Below are 14,056 nucleotides of genomic sequence, written 5' to 3'. Positions count from 1 at the left end.
GTGTGTGTGTGTGTGTGTGTGTGTGTGTGTGTGTGTGTGTAGGTATTACAAGGTACTGTGTAATTGCTGTTACTGATGAAGTCCATTAAAATGTTAGAATTGGTTCAAACCGAATGAGTTCTCCAATGATTAATCAAACATGTCCACACACGACTGAAGCACATAACACTGCTTAGCTCTACACACATGCACACGCGCACACACACACACACCAATGAAAACATCTCATAATAAGTCCCACTACATCATTAACCAGCAACTAAACAATTAATGCCAAATTAGTTGTCATTAATATAATAACAAAGACAGAGACATGGTAGGAGACCTCAGACAGACGTTAGCCAGATCCATAAAACCTGAACACGAAGACAGTTGTTTGTTAAGTTTCTGTGTTTCAGAATACAGGAGGTTGTCCCAGCTGTGCTCTTAATGAAACATGTTAATCCCTAAATCAGCCATTAGCAAATTATTACAAATACTGGAACTGTTATTTGGTGTAAAACCCATTAGCAGTGGCTGCTAACTGACTGACTGAAATTCAATAATTCAGTAAACCAGCTCTGATGGTGATTTCTCAATCAATGTCTGTTCCTGCCACTGACTGTTAAAAAGATAAACATGTCTGTTACCTTGTCAACAGGTTTCTGAAATCCCAGAAAACATAAAAATTACGATTATGTTACAATTTTATGTTAAAAAAGTGTTAAACGAAAGATAACATAAGATTGCAAATTTGAGAAGTCTCTGCAGAGCTTCAATCTTAGTTTTTAACTGATGTTAAAAACTAACCCTAACCCTAACCCTGTCAAAACAAGTGTGCAATAGTTGCTAACCAGCTAATAGCCAGCTGATTTCAAGAGCTCATATATAGTCTCAGATTTCTAGTTCTGTGTAAAACACATTTAATTATACAGTATGTCTTACATTTAAAATAAAAAAATGTCATTGGTTCAAAAGAGTGAAAACTATTATTTTATTATTCATGCCACAAAATGGGGGCGAGAGAGTGGGGAATGACATACAGCAATACGTCACAGATGAGTACATGTAGCCTGCTGATTATGGGACGCTCACTTTACCCCTGACGCCACCAGCAACCAAAGACTATTATATTAACAATAGGACTGTCTTTTTTAGACAATATAAATCCCACCAAGAATGATCATAATCTCTACATGGCCATGTGCAATATGAAAATTCCATGATACCACATAATATAGGTAAAATGTGTAAGACCATACCTGAAGCTTTGTGGTGCTATGCCATAACCTACAAACCATGTCCTTCAGATGTTCAGGAGCAGACCCAACAAAACCACTCAAACATAATTTTTAGATTTTACTAAAAAAATAAAAAAAAAAATAAAAAAAATCATCACTGGTTCATCACTGCTTCTGAGCTGCAGAATCAGAGAGAACAGGGTGCTTATCACGAGAAATTATCTGTTACTCCAGATGTTACTCAGAAATATTTTAAATCTTAAACCAACTCTCTTCCAACATCACTTCACCCTCAACTTCACATATTTATCCCCACACTACAATAGATTCAGACAGCACACAGCACACACAGAGACAGATGCAGTCTCGATAGGTTTTATGCCTGTCTGCTTTAATCCTGCCTGGTTTATTCTGCTCTGATCAATGACCTCAGACTAAGAAGTGATCACCGAGGTGTAGGAAAATCCTGCCCTAACATCACCCCCCCCGCCGCTTTGTTTCTAATTAACCTTAATTTAATCCTGATAGCATCGAGTGCTGTCAACCAGCCTGGAAGAGCTGTAAGTCTCTCAGGAGAATTAGCTTTCCTCCACAAACATTTTGCTGACGGGGATCATGGCTAAAAAATGGCCTTTATTCCCCCACATGGCCACACAGGTTGCTGCTTTGCATTTTAACAGAGCTTTAGTTTACTCTAGAGGACACATAAGGGGAACATCACAGACAGTTCTCTGAAGGAGATGAAACGGCTTCTTAAAGTGAAACTCAAGATTTAGCAGACAAATTAGAAGTGATGTTCTCAGAGCAGTCAGGCCATGTGTCACTGTAATAGGAAAAATTGGAAACTTCAACAATAAAAAGCACCACAGATAAAAATAAAAAGAGTTCCTGAACAGAGTAGAATAAATAAGAAAGTTGTTTAAGTAAAGAAAGGTTATATGTTGGTGTAATGATAAAACATAAAATCTAAGAAGCTCCTAAAAACCTTCTTTAACAGCCACACAAAACAAAGACCAGGTGGCTGAAGGCAAAGCTGTACATTACATTACAGACTGTAATTGATGGAGCAGTAACAACCATCTACAACTATCACCAACTGCTAGTCAGGAGCAGGGTGAAGGTGGGGTGATTGAAAATTCAATTCTTTTGTGTCTTTTCTCATGTACATGCTTGTGACAGAATCCCTCCCTGTCACCAATCAATGTGACCTTTAGTCGGTTCCCTGAAAGCAGAATCTTAAAACTTCTGAAAAAGCTTGTTGTTCTGCAAGTGTTTTAATGAATTTCAGGCTGACAGCAATTTTCTGCTATCAAGAACCAAGCAGTCCAGTAGGGGTGGGAATTATTGACTATCTCACGATTCGATTTGATTAAAATTTTCGGGGCTACGATTCAATTAAAAATCAATTTCCTATTCAAAGCGATTTGATTCATAATGATTTGTGCTTCAATCTGTAGCTGTGTAAAGGATCCTCATGATCTACTCCCGTCTACTTTGTAAGAGAATGACACATTTATTAAGTTTTAAAAATTTTTCCATGCTTAGATGGAATTGTTGCAACTGTTGAATAAAGGTAAGTAACAAAAAATAAGTGTCTCTTAAAAAAAAAATGTGCGAGGACGGGCGCGATATTACAAATCCTAAAATCATGGAGGGCGATGGTCGAATCTCTCTTTCCTCCATTATTGTAGTTTTTTCCTTGTTTTGGTGCTTGCATATCTTTCAGAACTGGCTGTGTGGTGACGTCAGGAGGACCCGTATACAAAACAGAGGCAGACAGCATGCAGATGTTTTATTTTTTAAAATTGATTCTGAATCTTAGTGAATGAGAAACATGTGTCAATCTTTTGGCACACCCCTACAGTCCGGACCTGCTGAATGAGACATACACAAAAAGGTTGCCTCCCTTCACTTGTAAAAATGTATTTTCTACTCAACTGGGTCAGGGTTGGGGTATGTGTCTTTTCAGTTCGACTTTACCTCCCAGTCTCAGGAACGCCTAACGCCTTCAATAACACTTAGGCGGATCTTCGACTTCAAATTTGGCACAAGCATTTACTTGCGTGTTTTGAATTTGGTCATCAAATCTCATACGCACTAATTAAAAAGTGATGGCATTTTATATCTAAAGGGACAAGGGCCAGCTTCTCTGTCCCTTTGTTGTGACATCATAATGTTGTGTTAAAAAAAATCAAACAGACATCAAATTTGCAGAGGTGAGGGCGGGTTACACCCTGGACAGTCCATCACAGGGCCAACAAATAGAGACAGACAGAGATGAACACTCATACCTAGAGGCAAATTAGTCAGCAATTAACTTAAAAATGCATGTTTTTAGACAGTGAGATTAAACTGGAGTACCTGGCAGGAATCCATGCAAGCACGGCGAAAACATGCAAACTGTACAGAGAAAGGCCCCAGATCTTCTTCTTGTGGGGCAACAGCACTAACCACTAAGCTGCCTTACTGACTGAGAGGGAATTCATGTAACACAAAACATTTACAAGACAATTCGAAAACACTGGCTTGTTTTGTGCAGAAATGTGACTCATTCTGCACTTGTGGCTAAAAGGTTGCAAGTCCCTGCAGAATGCTCAACTAAGCCCATTAGTTAAATCATTGTTTGGTAGTTGATGCAAATTTAGTAATTTTGTATCTTAAGTGGATCATGGTCAAGACAAATGTGTGAACAGGTTTAAAATGTTCAGTTTGCTCCTGTTTCCACAGGTGTTTTGCTTATTGAGCTTCTAAAGTCTCTATCCTCCCCCTCCTCCCGCCAAAATAAGACCTTTATCCTTTATAAAAATGATGTGAGGGCCCTGCCTCAGACAACTCCTCCCTGACTTCATTTGTCTCTTGGCAAGTTTGATGGCACTGCATTTAAAAACCCATTCAATCTTATAAACCAAAAATTAAATGTAGTCGACTGTGATGGGCACTCAGTGCATCTGCTATTTATATGCTAATGCACACTCAGCCTGCCAAGGTCTGGCAAATTATTACTGCACAGCCATAAGTCAGGTGCATGGCAGAAAGGGGAACGGTGTATTAACCATCACACACACTCACGTATAGAGGAGAAAGAAGAGGAGGGAGTGGAGGAGGAAGTAGAAAGGGAGGGGAGAACACAAGTAAGTGAAAAAAACTTTAAAGATGTCTCCATTGTCTTCCCTGACAAGTTAATATAGCTCTCCAGCTGGCTACACACACTAGGTTTCTACATTTAGGACTGAAATGGAAAATGTCTTCTTGTAAAAGTGAGTTTCTCCAATGCCACCATTATCACAGCAGAACTTATTACATACAGATGATTTTATAAACACACATATGCATCCTCCTGACAGAATTACAGATCAATGACTAACATACAGATAAAAGAGTTAACTAAACGGATGTAGCAACTTTGTAGTATATGTTTTGGAAAAAAGCTTCACTGCTGAGCCCTCATCTTTATTACAACAGTAACCATATGTTCTACAGAGCACTTCCTCTGAGATAAATGGAAACGTGTTAGCTGGGCAGGTTAGATACTAGCAACATGGAACTAACTACAAGCAGAGGGTTTTTGAGATTTGTCAGAAGTCTTATAGTTTGTGCAATTTGTTAAAAACTCTTGTAAAAGGTCATCCAAAACATAATGTGGTCCTCTAATTCAGATTCTGATCCTGATTTTGAGTCAGAGCAGGGAGAAGTTCACTTTATGATATGTGAACTGTCAAACGATCCTCAAGTGTGCCATCAATGATTGTGATGGGGAGAAACTGAGCATCTTATTGTCTACATCATGGCTACACAGTGTTTATTCCTTGAAAGTCACTTACTGCTCCACTGACACTTGCATGTGGATGGATCATGGATCATGACCAAGCAGGTTTGGTTCATTCTTACAAAAAAAAAAAAAAAAAAAAGATTTGTAATATTAAAAGAATGTGTGAGTGAAGACGCAATGGTTTATATAGAGCTGCAGGTCTGCTACTTCTGATTGATTTCAACATGTTTACAAAATAATTAGGCTTAAAGCTTCCACTGGACTCTGACCTATTCACAGCCTGATTTGCCTCAACATCCCAAATCTCTATTACCACCTTGCACTGCTATTCATTACTACACAGAGAAGATCCCAAGGGACCCCAGGCTAATGAGAAACCCTCCTCCCATGGCCTCTCCTCTACTGTTTCACCCCGTTATACTCCTCCATCCCCACCTCCCACACACTCACACAGGCGCATCCTTTGTCTCTGGGGAGCAGTCAGTTTATATGATGTATAAGGTGACATCTTTATTTCACTAACCTACCCTGGCAGGTCTATTAGCCAGTCCAGAGCTTTCCAAACCTTTCCCTGTCAACGAGCTTTTTCTCAGCTGTCTGCTTCACTTCCCCCTCCTAGCCTGTCTCAATCTGTATTTAAAATGCTCATTATTATACATTTTCACCTAATGCCATGATGAAATTAAACTATGCTATCAAGGGGCACGGACACCTAGCATATCTTTAAATGGTTCTTCAAAGACCCCTTGGGAGTTTAACATGAAGCCCATGAGTCCAGCTAGTGGTTAGTAATATCAGAATGGTCCAGATATAGATTTTCTTGAACCTTTCACACCCTCAAAGAGCCCTGATGAAACCCAACCACAGTGTTTCTGTAGATGTCTGTAGATCTGTTTGTCTGAATGACTACTAATTTAGTCAAAAACACTTTTTGTTAAAACTTAATTGTTCAACTTGCTCATTGTGAAAATGGTGATTAAAGCCCCAAAGCCCCGAAATGTTTAACATTATTTCCTAACTAAAGAAAGAGAAAAATTATATACTGTGAAGGACATTGTCAGTTGAGTCTCTGAGGGAGGTTCACAGGAGATAGGTGTCATGATGATGGAGTTAGAGCCCCCACATCTGAGGCTGAACTGGTCTGATATCAGTTATTTGTGCTCATGAGGCTCTCACATGCTCTGCAGCTCAGAGCTCATGAAAGTACCCTAATGATACACTTCACCTGATCCCAAGCAGCCCCCTACCAGTCTGACAGTGTGCTGCAGTCTCCAGCTTCAGTCAGTGGTGCGACATAACACAATGAAAACATTGTATAATTGAGTGATGAAGAAACTGTCTTCATGTGGTTTGGTAACAGGATGACATTCATTTATCTACTCGTCCAGCATCAAAGATCCCACAAGGCATCATTGATTACATTTCACATCCATTTTCCCTTGGAATGGATTGCTTTGGGGAAGGATGATATACACTACCTTTTTGTATTTCTGCCAGAAATCATTGTGTGGGGTTCTGTCAGAAGTCACTCCAATTCAACGTGTGACTGCGTCGTATTGTTGTTGACATTTGAAACATCCAAAAGTCCTGAAAGCTGGTTTTAAAGCACAGTTTCTGAATACAGGCTGTGACCATTTCTCTGTGGACTCAACACTTTAATAATTTCCTAGTATTAGTACAGACCCCAGACTTGATTTAAATTCCACATGGACCACATGGACTTTATAGGCCTTTAACGTATACCTCCAGACTGTGTGGACCTTCAAACTATTGTAAAGCTTCAGATTCTCGCTGATTTTTTTTTATGTTCTTTTCACATGAATGCTGTGGAACTCACATTTACTGTTGTTTTACTTACCACTTTTTTCCCACTGATTAGAGTCACTGATTATACTTAAACTAAACAGCAAAATGACAACAAGAATGGTATTTGGTATGGAGGGATTCAAAGAATCAGAGTACAAATAAAAGGGTGGGAAAAATAGAGGGATAGTCCTTCTTTTTTTATCTCCAGTGAGAAACAGGCGGTCACATCCATTGTGCTGTGATAAGATGGGTTATCAGCAGTAAACAAGGCCTGGGCCTGTTTCAATGGAGCCCAGAGTGACTGAATACACTCTTAAAAACAGATATGCTCAAATAAGTCTGCACGTCTCATCCTTTTCTAATCACAAACCTGTGCTTTTTATGAGCACTACCCACAGATTCTTTTAGGCTCACTTGCTAGGAAGTTATTTCGTTAAAAATAAAACAAAAACGGCAAAGCTTCACTTTCAGATTTCAGATAGAAAAAATAAATTTAATTTGTTTCTTCAAAAAGAATCAGTTCGCTAATTAATTTCTAAAATGCTGTCATCAACATGTACTGGAACAATGTTGAATTACATCATAACTTAAATGTTTTTTTGTTTTGTTTATTCCTTTTTTACAAAGTGCAGGAAGAAGAAAGTACAACCTGTTCTGCCAAGTGAAAACTCATACAGATTTTTACCACATTAACAAAGTGAGGAGTCAGCGACCTGGTCCTGTAAAGCTGAATGACCAGTCAGAGCTGTTGCATGTTTTCATTGGTCCTTAAAAAGGGCCAAGGAATTCAACTAAGTGAGACTGGAGAGCATTTTAAACCCTCCATCAACAAACTGAACCCACAGACTCTATTTTCAGCAGCCTTCAAGCTTCATGCAGATGCTTCTTCTCTGCCCCCTCAAAAAAAGCAGCCTGTCCATCTGCTTACATTACCCTGCTTTCTCTGATCAGCTCCCCGTCTGAAGGACTGTATTCAGAGGCATATGGAGGCAGAAACCAATCACATGGTGTGTCAGGAGGCCGATAGAGAGGGACCAGTAATGGAGGGTCTTTTAAGGCTAAAAAGGAAAAGCTAATTATGATAAAGGGGCTGTAAGTTGTGTGGTTATCACAGTGCTGGGCCTGCTGGTGCAGCAAACTGGTCCCTGACAGTGATAACCAGGCAGAGTGAGACGACTGGTGCTCTGTCACTGTCACACTACCGATCTGTTCAGCTAAAGATGGATTTACACACTAGAAGTATGTCTTTCTTTTCTTTTTTTTAATAAAGCAGGTCGCTTTCAGCGGTCCTTTGAAATAATATGCAGTTTGTCAACTGCTTTTCTCTGATTTTCCTCATTCTGTTTTCTTTGTCTCAGCACCATGAGGAGGAACAACCCATTGCTTCGATATATTTTCACGGCATTTAACCATCTCTGCACATTTAGGCACATCCAGATATCACTGATCTGGTCATACTGTGCCTCTATATTGCGCCAGCTCAAACTGTAGCAGACTGATGACGCTCAGCTACAAGCAATGACAAGCATAGACAAGCATATACTGCCAGGCATGGACCACACCAAGGGTAGTAAATGGAACAAATGGTACATCCTCCCTTTACTCCCAAGGTCTGATTCTTATCCATTCTACTTTATGGCTAAGCTTCTCTATCTCCTTGCTCCAAAATGTTATTACTACTAATATTTGCATCATCTTTGCCTGAAGAAATGCAAGGAGTAATAGTTGTTTAAAAAGGAAACAGGAAGATGTCATGTTTCAGTGGCATACTTAAGTGATCACTTACTAACCTATATAGGAAGCAGCCTAAAGGTGACCATTTTGTACTTGCCCTGATGAAGGCCTCAATGGTTGAAACGCATTGGAATGTTTTTGTCTATGATTAGGTAGCCATGAAGTATAAAAGGTTTTTTAATTCATTATCCTTCTGACTGCCTCAGATCTTTTCAGTAACTTTCACCCAATTATTTCATTTATCTTTGACTTAAAGGAATCAAAAAGCTGAAAGGGTGTGGATTCAGTAACAGGTGGATCCCATAACTGAGTGGTTGCAGTTTTTATCAACAGTCACTAGATGGTGGCAATAAAAACAGATTGTGACAGTTAATTATATATGCTCTACTGGATAGCAGACCCCAGAATAAGCTGCTGGCCTGCTTGTCCCGATTCTGTGTTGCGACAGACTGCAGTCAGTTATCAAATATACACTATATGGACAGAAGTATTTGAAAACCTACACTGTTTTACTTCAGTGAAAGGGTATTTGATGGCATTAAGGTCAGGACTCTGCAGGACCAATCAATTTCTTTCACACCCAGCTCTCTTAGCCATGCCTTTAGGGACTTTTATTTGTATCGTAGGGCACGGTCATGCTGTAACAGCAAAACTGTCCCACTAAAGATGGAAGCATATAATTGTCAAAAAAAATAATAAACATTGATAATCTTAAGCATTAATATTTCCCTTCACTAGAACTAACAGGCCTTGGCCAACCATAGAAAAACAACCTAACATCATTTCCCACTTCCACCAATTTTACGACCAGCACCATGTGGTCAAGAAATTAACATTCTACTGGCATTTCTTAAACCCAAACTTTCTCATATGCCTGCCAGGTAAATAAGCATAAATATTCACTCCACATAACCCATTTCCATTAGAGTTGTGCATCTCTGTTCTGTGGCCAATATAATACATATCTCGATACTATGGAAATTATCCAATAAATTTACGATAGATAAGCAGCATCCTCCAACACGACATGTTACGATTCACCAGTCACAATGTAGTTTATACACAGCTGCCCTACCAATGTGCTTGCTAATGGGGGATCTGTTGGGTCTCTTTAAATAATGTTATAAAGAGTTTGGTCTAGACCTGCTCTATATGTAAAGTGCCTTGATGTAACTTTGTTATGATTTGACGCTATGAATAAATCTGCTTTGATTTGATCTGCTGGGAGCTTGATTTTACTCACCTGTGACAATGGGACTGAATTTTATGATGGAGAATTGTACTTTTGATCATATAATGCATCTATGGCACTGCTCAATCAAAGAGCTAGGTTGTGTAACAGCATCATCAACGAGTTGCAGACAGTCTGTGGTTCATAGCCGTTTTGGTGTCTCACCTCTGCATTGTGGTATAGAGCTGCCATCTGCTGGTCAGGAACAGTACTAATTATACAGGCCACTGATAAACACATTGAATAGGTCAACCTTGCTGAAACACTGCTTATTTAACTGACTGCTACAGAATCTAGCAACTAATAAATAAAATAAATATTTGTATTGGACTGTGGATGCAAATTCAGGTTTGTATTGAAAACGCTCTTGAACAACACAAAGATTCTGGAAAGGAGGTGACAGCAACAGTTGCAGAATATATGTCTTCTGAAATGGTCAACTGTGAGTCTTTATGCGAGGCCATCCTACAGAACTGGAGCACTTCTGAGCAAGAAAATCCAAACTGCAAGACTGAGACAAGTACCATTCTGATAAAGTAAAGCAAAAGATTGGAAAGAAGCTAACTTTTCTACAATAATTTCCTGCATCTGCGCTACATTGCTTTCCTTGCCGACCCACCACTTTAGGAGACCCAAACAGGTCCTGAATTTGTTAATTCCACTGGAAGAAATTAATGTCATTACAGATAATAACTGATTCTTTTAACTGAGAATAAACTGAAATAAACTTTCAGATGCAATGCTGCATGACTTACCACTCTGCGGACCCTGGCCTTGTAGTCAATATGAAGCTCGTTGTGTTTCTGCTGTGCAGCCTCCAGAGACCTCTTCAAATCCAGGGCTTTCCTCAGCAGCTGCTGCTCTGCCCTTGCCTTAGTAAAGACCTGAACACACCAACACAGGTTAGACAGGTTCTGAGCCACTGTTTGTATCTCACCATTATTCTGAATAAGCAGTACAAAATGCCCTGGGTGTTAGCGTTAGCCCTTTGTAAGTTTTTCACCACAGCCTTTAATATCAGGTTAATGGCATGTTTTGAAATCCAAGTTTTGTGTGCTGACTAACCTGAATCCAGCCCTGCACAACTGGCAGATGCTTGGTTGTTATCATTCTATAGAGGTCTATCAGTGTGGAAACCACTGCCTCATTATCCTCTGTCTCCTTCAAATGAATACCTGGAGAAAGAAGAAAAACAGCATTTTAGTGAAGCAGCTGTGAAGATGGCTAGATCCTATTTCCTGAGTTAGTTTTCAAGTGTTTCCACTGAATGGTATGGTCACAGTGTAGTCATTTTATAACTACATCCAGTTCATTCATTCATGGATCCATTCATCTAGTAAGCCTGATGATGTGAATAACTTTGTTAACGTGATCTGGTCCAATAAATCCCTAATGTCACACTTCAACTAAGAGACTAAGTGTGTTACTTTGTGTAGTTTTTAAACTGGTGTGCCAGTGAGTTGTACTCACCAGGAGTGAAATTTAGATCCAGATTGTAGGCATGAGAAATAAGTCCTGAGTTACGGATAAACAAGTCTTCCTCATAAGGCCCCTCTTCATCACAGCTTTCCTTTTCCTCTTCTCCTTTGTTTCCTTGTCCCTTGTCAAACTCTTTCTCCGTCTCCTCTCCATCTTTTGCCTCCAATCTCCTCTTCTCCTCCTCCCTCTCATCTTCAAGCCTTCTTCTCTTCTCTCCTGTCCCGCTCTTTTCTACATCTGGTTGCCCTCCTTCTTGCCTGTCACTCTTCAAGTCTTTGCTACAACAGGGCTGTTCATCATCTAATGTAGAGTTGTGCATTGTTTGCATATCTGTGAGGTCAAACTCAGGGGAAAGCAGCCTCATACAGGACTCCATCTGTGTCAGTGTGGCTTCGATTTCCTGGTGGGACTCTGATAAAAACATAAATGTAGTGTTGTTTAGTGTTGTTGTAGGTGTTCCACTCATTTATTCAGTCATTCATTCATCTTCTATTGCTTCTCCATTTCTGGATCACGAAGGGTGCTGGAGCCAATCCCAGCTCACATTGGAGGAGGGTGGGGTAACACTATGGAAAGGTTGCCATTCTATCCCAGGGCCAACTTAAAGAGTCAGACAGAGACATTCATACCTTCGGGCAAATATGAGTCACCAGTTAACCCAAAACATTAATTTTGGACGGTGGGAGGAAATCGTTTGATTTGTATTATAATATACGCATAAATCTGGTGAGAACAGCCAATGACAGTCATCCCTGTTTTTGACATTAATCATCAAAATCAGTCTCTTAGTGTTCTGCTGTCTTCAGCAGTTACTATTTAGTGCCTAAATCTACTCTACTCTAAGGGAGAAGCAACAAAGTCTTCCACAGTACCCATACTTATTCTTGTGTGTAATACCAATGCAACAAAATTAAATCTAAACTAGTGTAGAGGCCAAACCTATGGCACAAACAAGTAAATCGAACTGCTGGAAAGGAGGAGGAACAAATTAGATGTTTGCAATTCTTCACAGATAACTTTCTGATCAGTATGAACAGTGAGGTGTTTACCTTCCATGTCTCTGGAGGCTGCCTCCACTCTCTCCCTGTAGATCCTCTCCAACTTCCTCTGTCTCTCATCTTCCCTCCTCCTCTCAGCAACAGTCCTAGCTTCAGTATCATGGAAGTCAACCTGGCAACACAGACACAAACAAGTCACATGTGGATTACAAAGAAAATCAGTCAAAGTATGACTCTCAACGGGTAGAGAACTGAGGATTTTTAATTTGTTTCCTTGTTCAGTTAGTTACAAATTGTAACAGGTGAAATGAATCCTGAATGTAGTGGATTGCCTGTTGCTGATACACATTCATATTTATGGCCCTAAACCACTGTGATCTGGGAACCACTGGGAATTGAAGGCAAAGGTTTTCTCTGTGGTCCAATGCCATGTGAAAATCTTAACCTTTGATCAAATTACTTCATTAAAATTAAAAAGACATAGACAACCTAAAATGCAATTTAAATAACAGTAAAAGTTTATAACTTAAAGTGTTGAGCTATAAGTTCACATTATATCACCCAAGATCAGGTGAGAACAACATTTAAAAAACTGTTGGCAACATATTATAAATCAATTGCTTCAATTCCCTATCCGGTCAAGTGACCCCCCCAATTAAGTATGCTCTTAGCAAAATGGTCAAGTTCAACCAATGAAGAGCAATAGTATTTTCTAAAGACCACCGGGATAAAGCTGTTGAAAAACCCAAGGTCAGAGAAGGTCACAAGGAGCACAGGTGGGGTAGTGGGTGGCACTTGCAATCCTTACACAGGAGGCTCCAAGATCCTCATCAGTAATGCTGGTTCATTTCCAGCCATTGCCATTTGTCGCATGCCATTCCCCATTCTTTCTCTCCTATTTCCTGTCACTCTTCGACATTTCCTAACTAATAAAGCCAGAAAGTTGCACACAAAAAAAGTTAAGGGCTAAGATGCTACTGTCTACTGGATGTCATCCATAAGAGTACATTGATAAGAGAAGCAGTTGAAAAGAACTTTCAAGGAACTTTAGGCCTTTATGGTTGGTATTTGTCAGTCTGTGCATGTGATAACAATCCACAGGTATTTGGAGAAGAGTTAGGGCCATTCAGGCACCCAGGTGGCACTGCATTAAAAACAGGCATGATTCTGTACTAGAAATCATGGGGGATCCATGGTCTCAGGAACACACAAATCATTGTGAACACAGTTCATCATATCGTTCACAAATGTTAACAAAAGTTAAGGCTCTATCATGCAAATAACAAGCCATATATGAACATGATTCAGAAATGCTTTTCTCTTTTCTGGGCCAAAACTCATTTAAAATGGACTGAGGCAAAGCGGAAAACTCTTCTGTGTCCAGTAAAATTAAATTTAAAATTCTAATTGAAGATGACGGACGCCACAGTCTCCAGACTGAAGACGAGAGGGACCATCCACCTTGTTATAAGCATTCAGTTCATAAGCCTGCACCTGTAATGGTATGGGAATGCAAGCATGCATATGGCATTGGCAGCTTGCACATCTGGAAAGGTAAAATCAATGCAAGAAAGGTGTATACAAAGAACAACATACACTCTGATCTCTACAAACACCATACCCTGAAACATTTTACTGTTATGTTATGGATATTGCACTAGGCCAAGCTTTATAGCTTCCTGTTTGCATTTTAGTCAGCATTATGGAACCATAGGTGCGCATAATTCTGGAGAAGTGGGTGGTTCTGACTCCACCAGACTTCTGCAATACCATGGGAAGTCGCTACTAAGTCTAGCGGTTGTGATTCAATGTAAATTTT

At 39.7% G+C, this 14,056-nt stretch overlaps 1 protein-coding gene across 4 annotated transcripts in view; it reads right to left on the bottom strand.

Moving 5' to 3' along the window:
• The window catches only part of uvssa (UV-stimulated scaffold protein A), a 38,888-nt gene that overhangs the window by 22,998 nt on the left and 1,834 nt on the right, over positions 1-14,056 (bottom strand). For all 4 annotated transcript variants that reach the window (XM_029512039.1, XM_029512038.1, XM_029512041.1 and 1 more), the window contains 4 exons: positions 12,289-12,409; positions 11,231-11,650; positions 10,826-10,935; positions 10,516-10,644 (listed from right to left, as the gene is read on the bottom strand). In XM_029512039.1, the coding sequence (XP_029367899.1) occupies positions 10,516-10,644; positions 10,826-10,935; positions 11,231-11,650; positions 12,289-12,409 (780 nt within the window). The remainder of the gene's footprint in view (positions 1-10,515; positions 10,645-10,825; positions 10,936-11,230; positions 11,651-12,288; positions 12,410-14,056) is intronic.

Source organism: Echeneis naucrates, chromosome 10, assembly GCF_900963305.1.
Source record: "Echeneis naucrates chromosome 10, fEcheNa1.1, whole genome shotgun sequence".
NCBI lineage: Eukaryota > Metazoa > Chordata > Actinopteri > Carangiformes > Echeneidae > Echeneis > Echeneis naucrates.
Note: the sequence above shows the minus strand (reverse complement) of the source record. Positions and strands in the feature narration are given on the sequence as shown.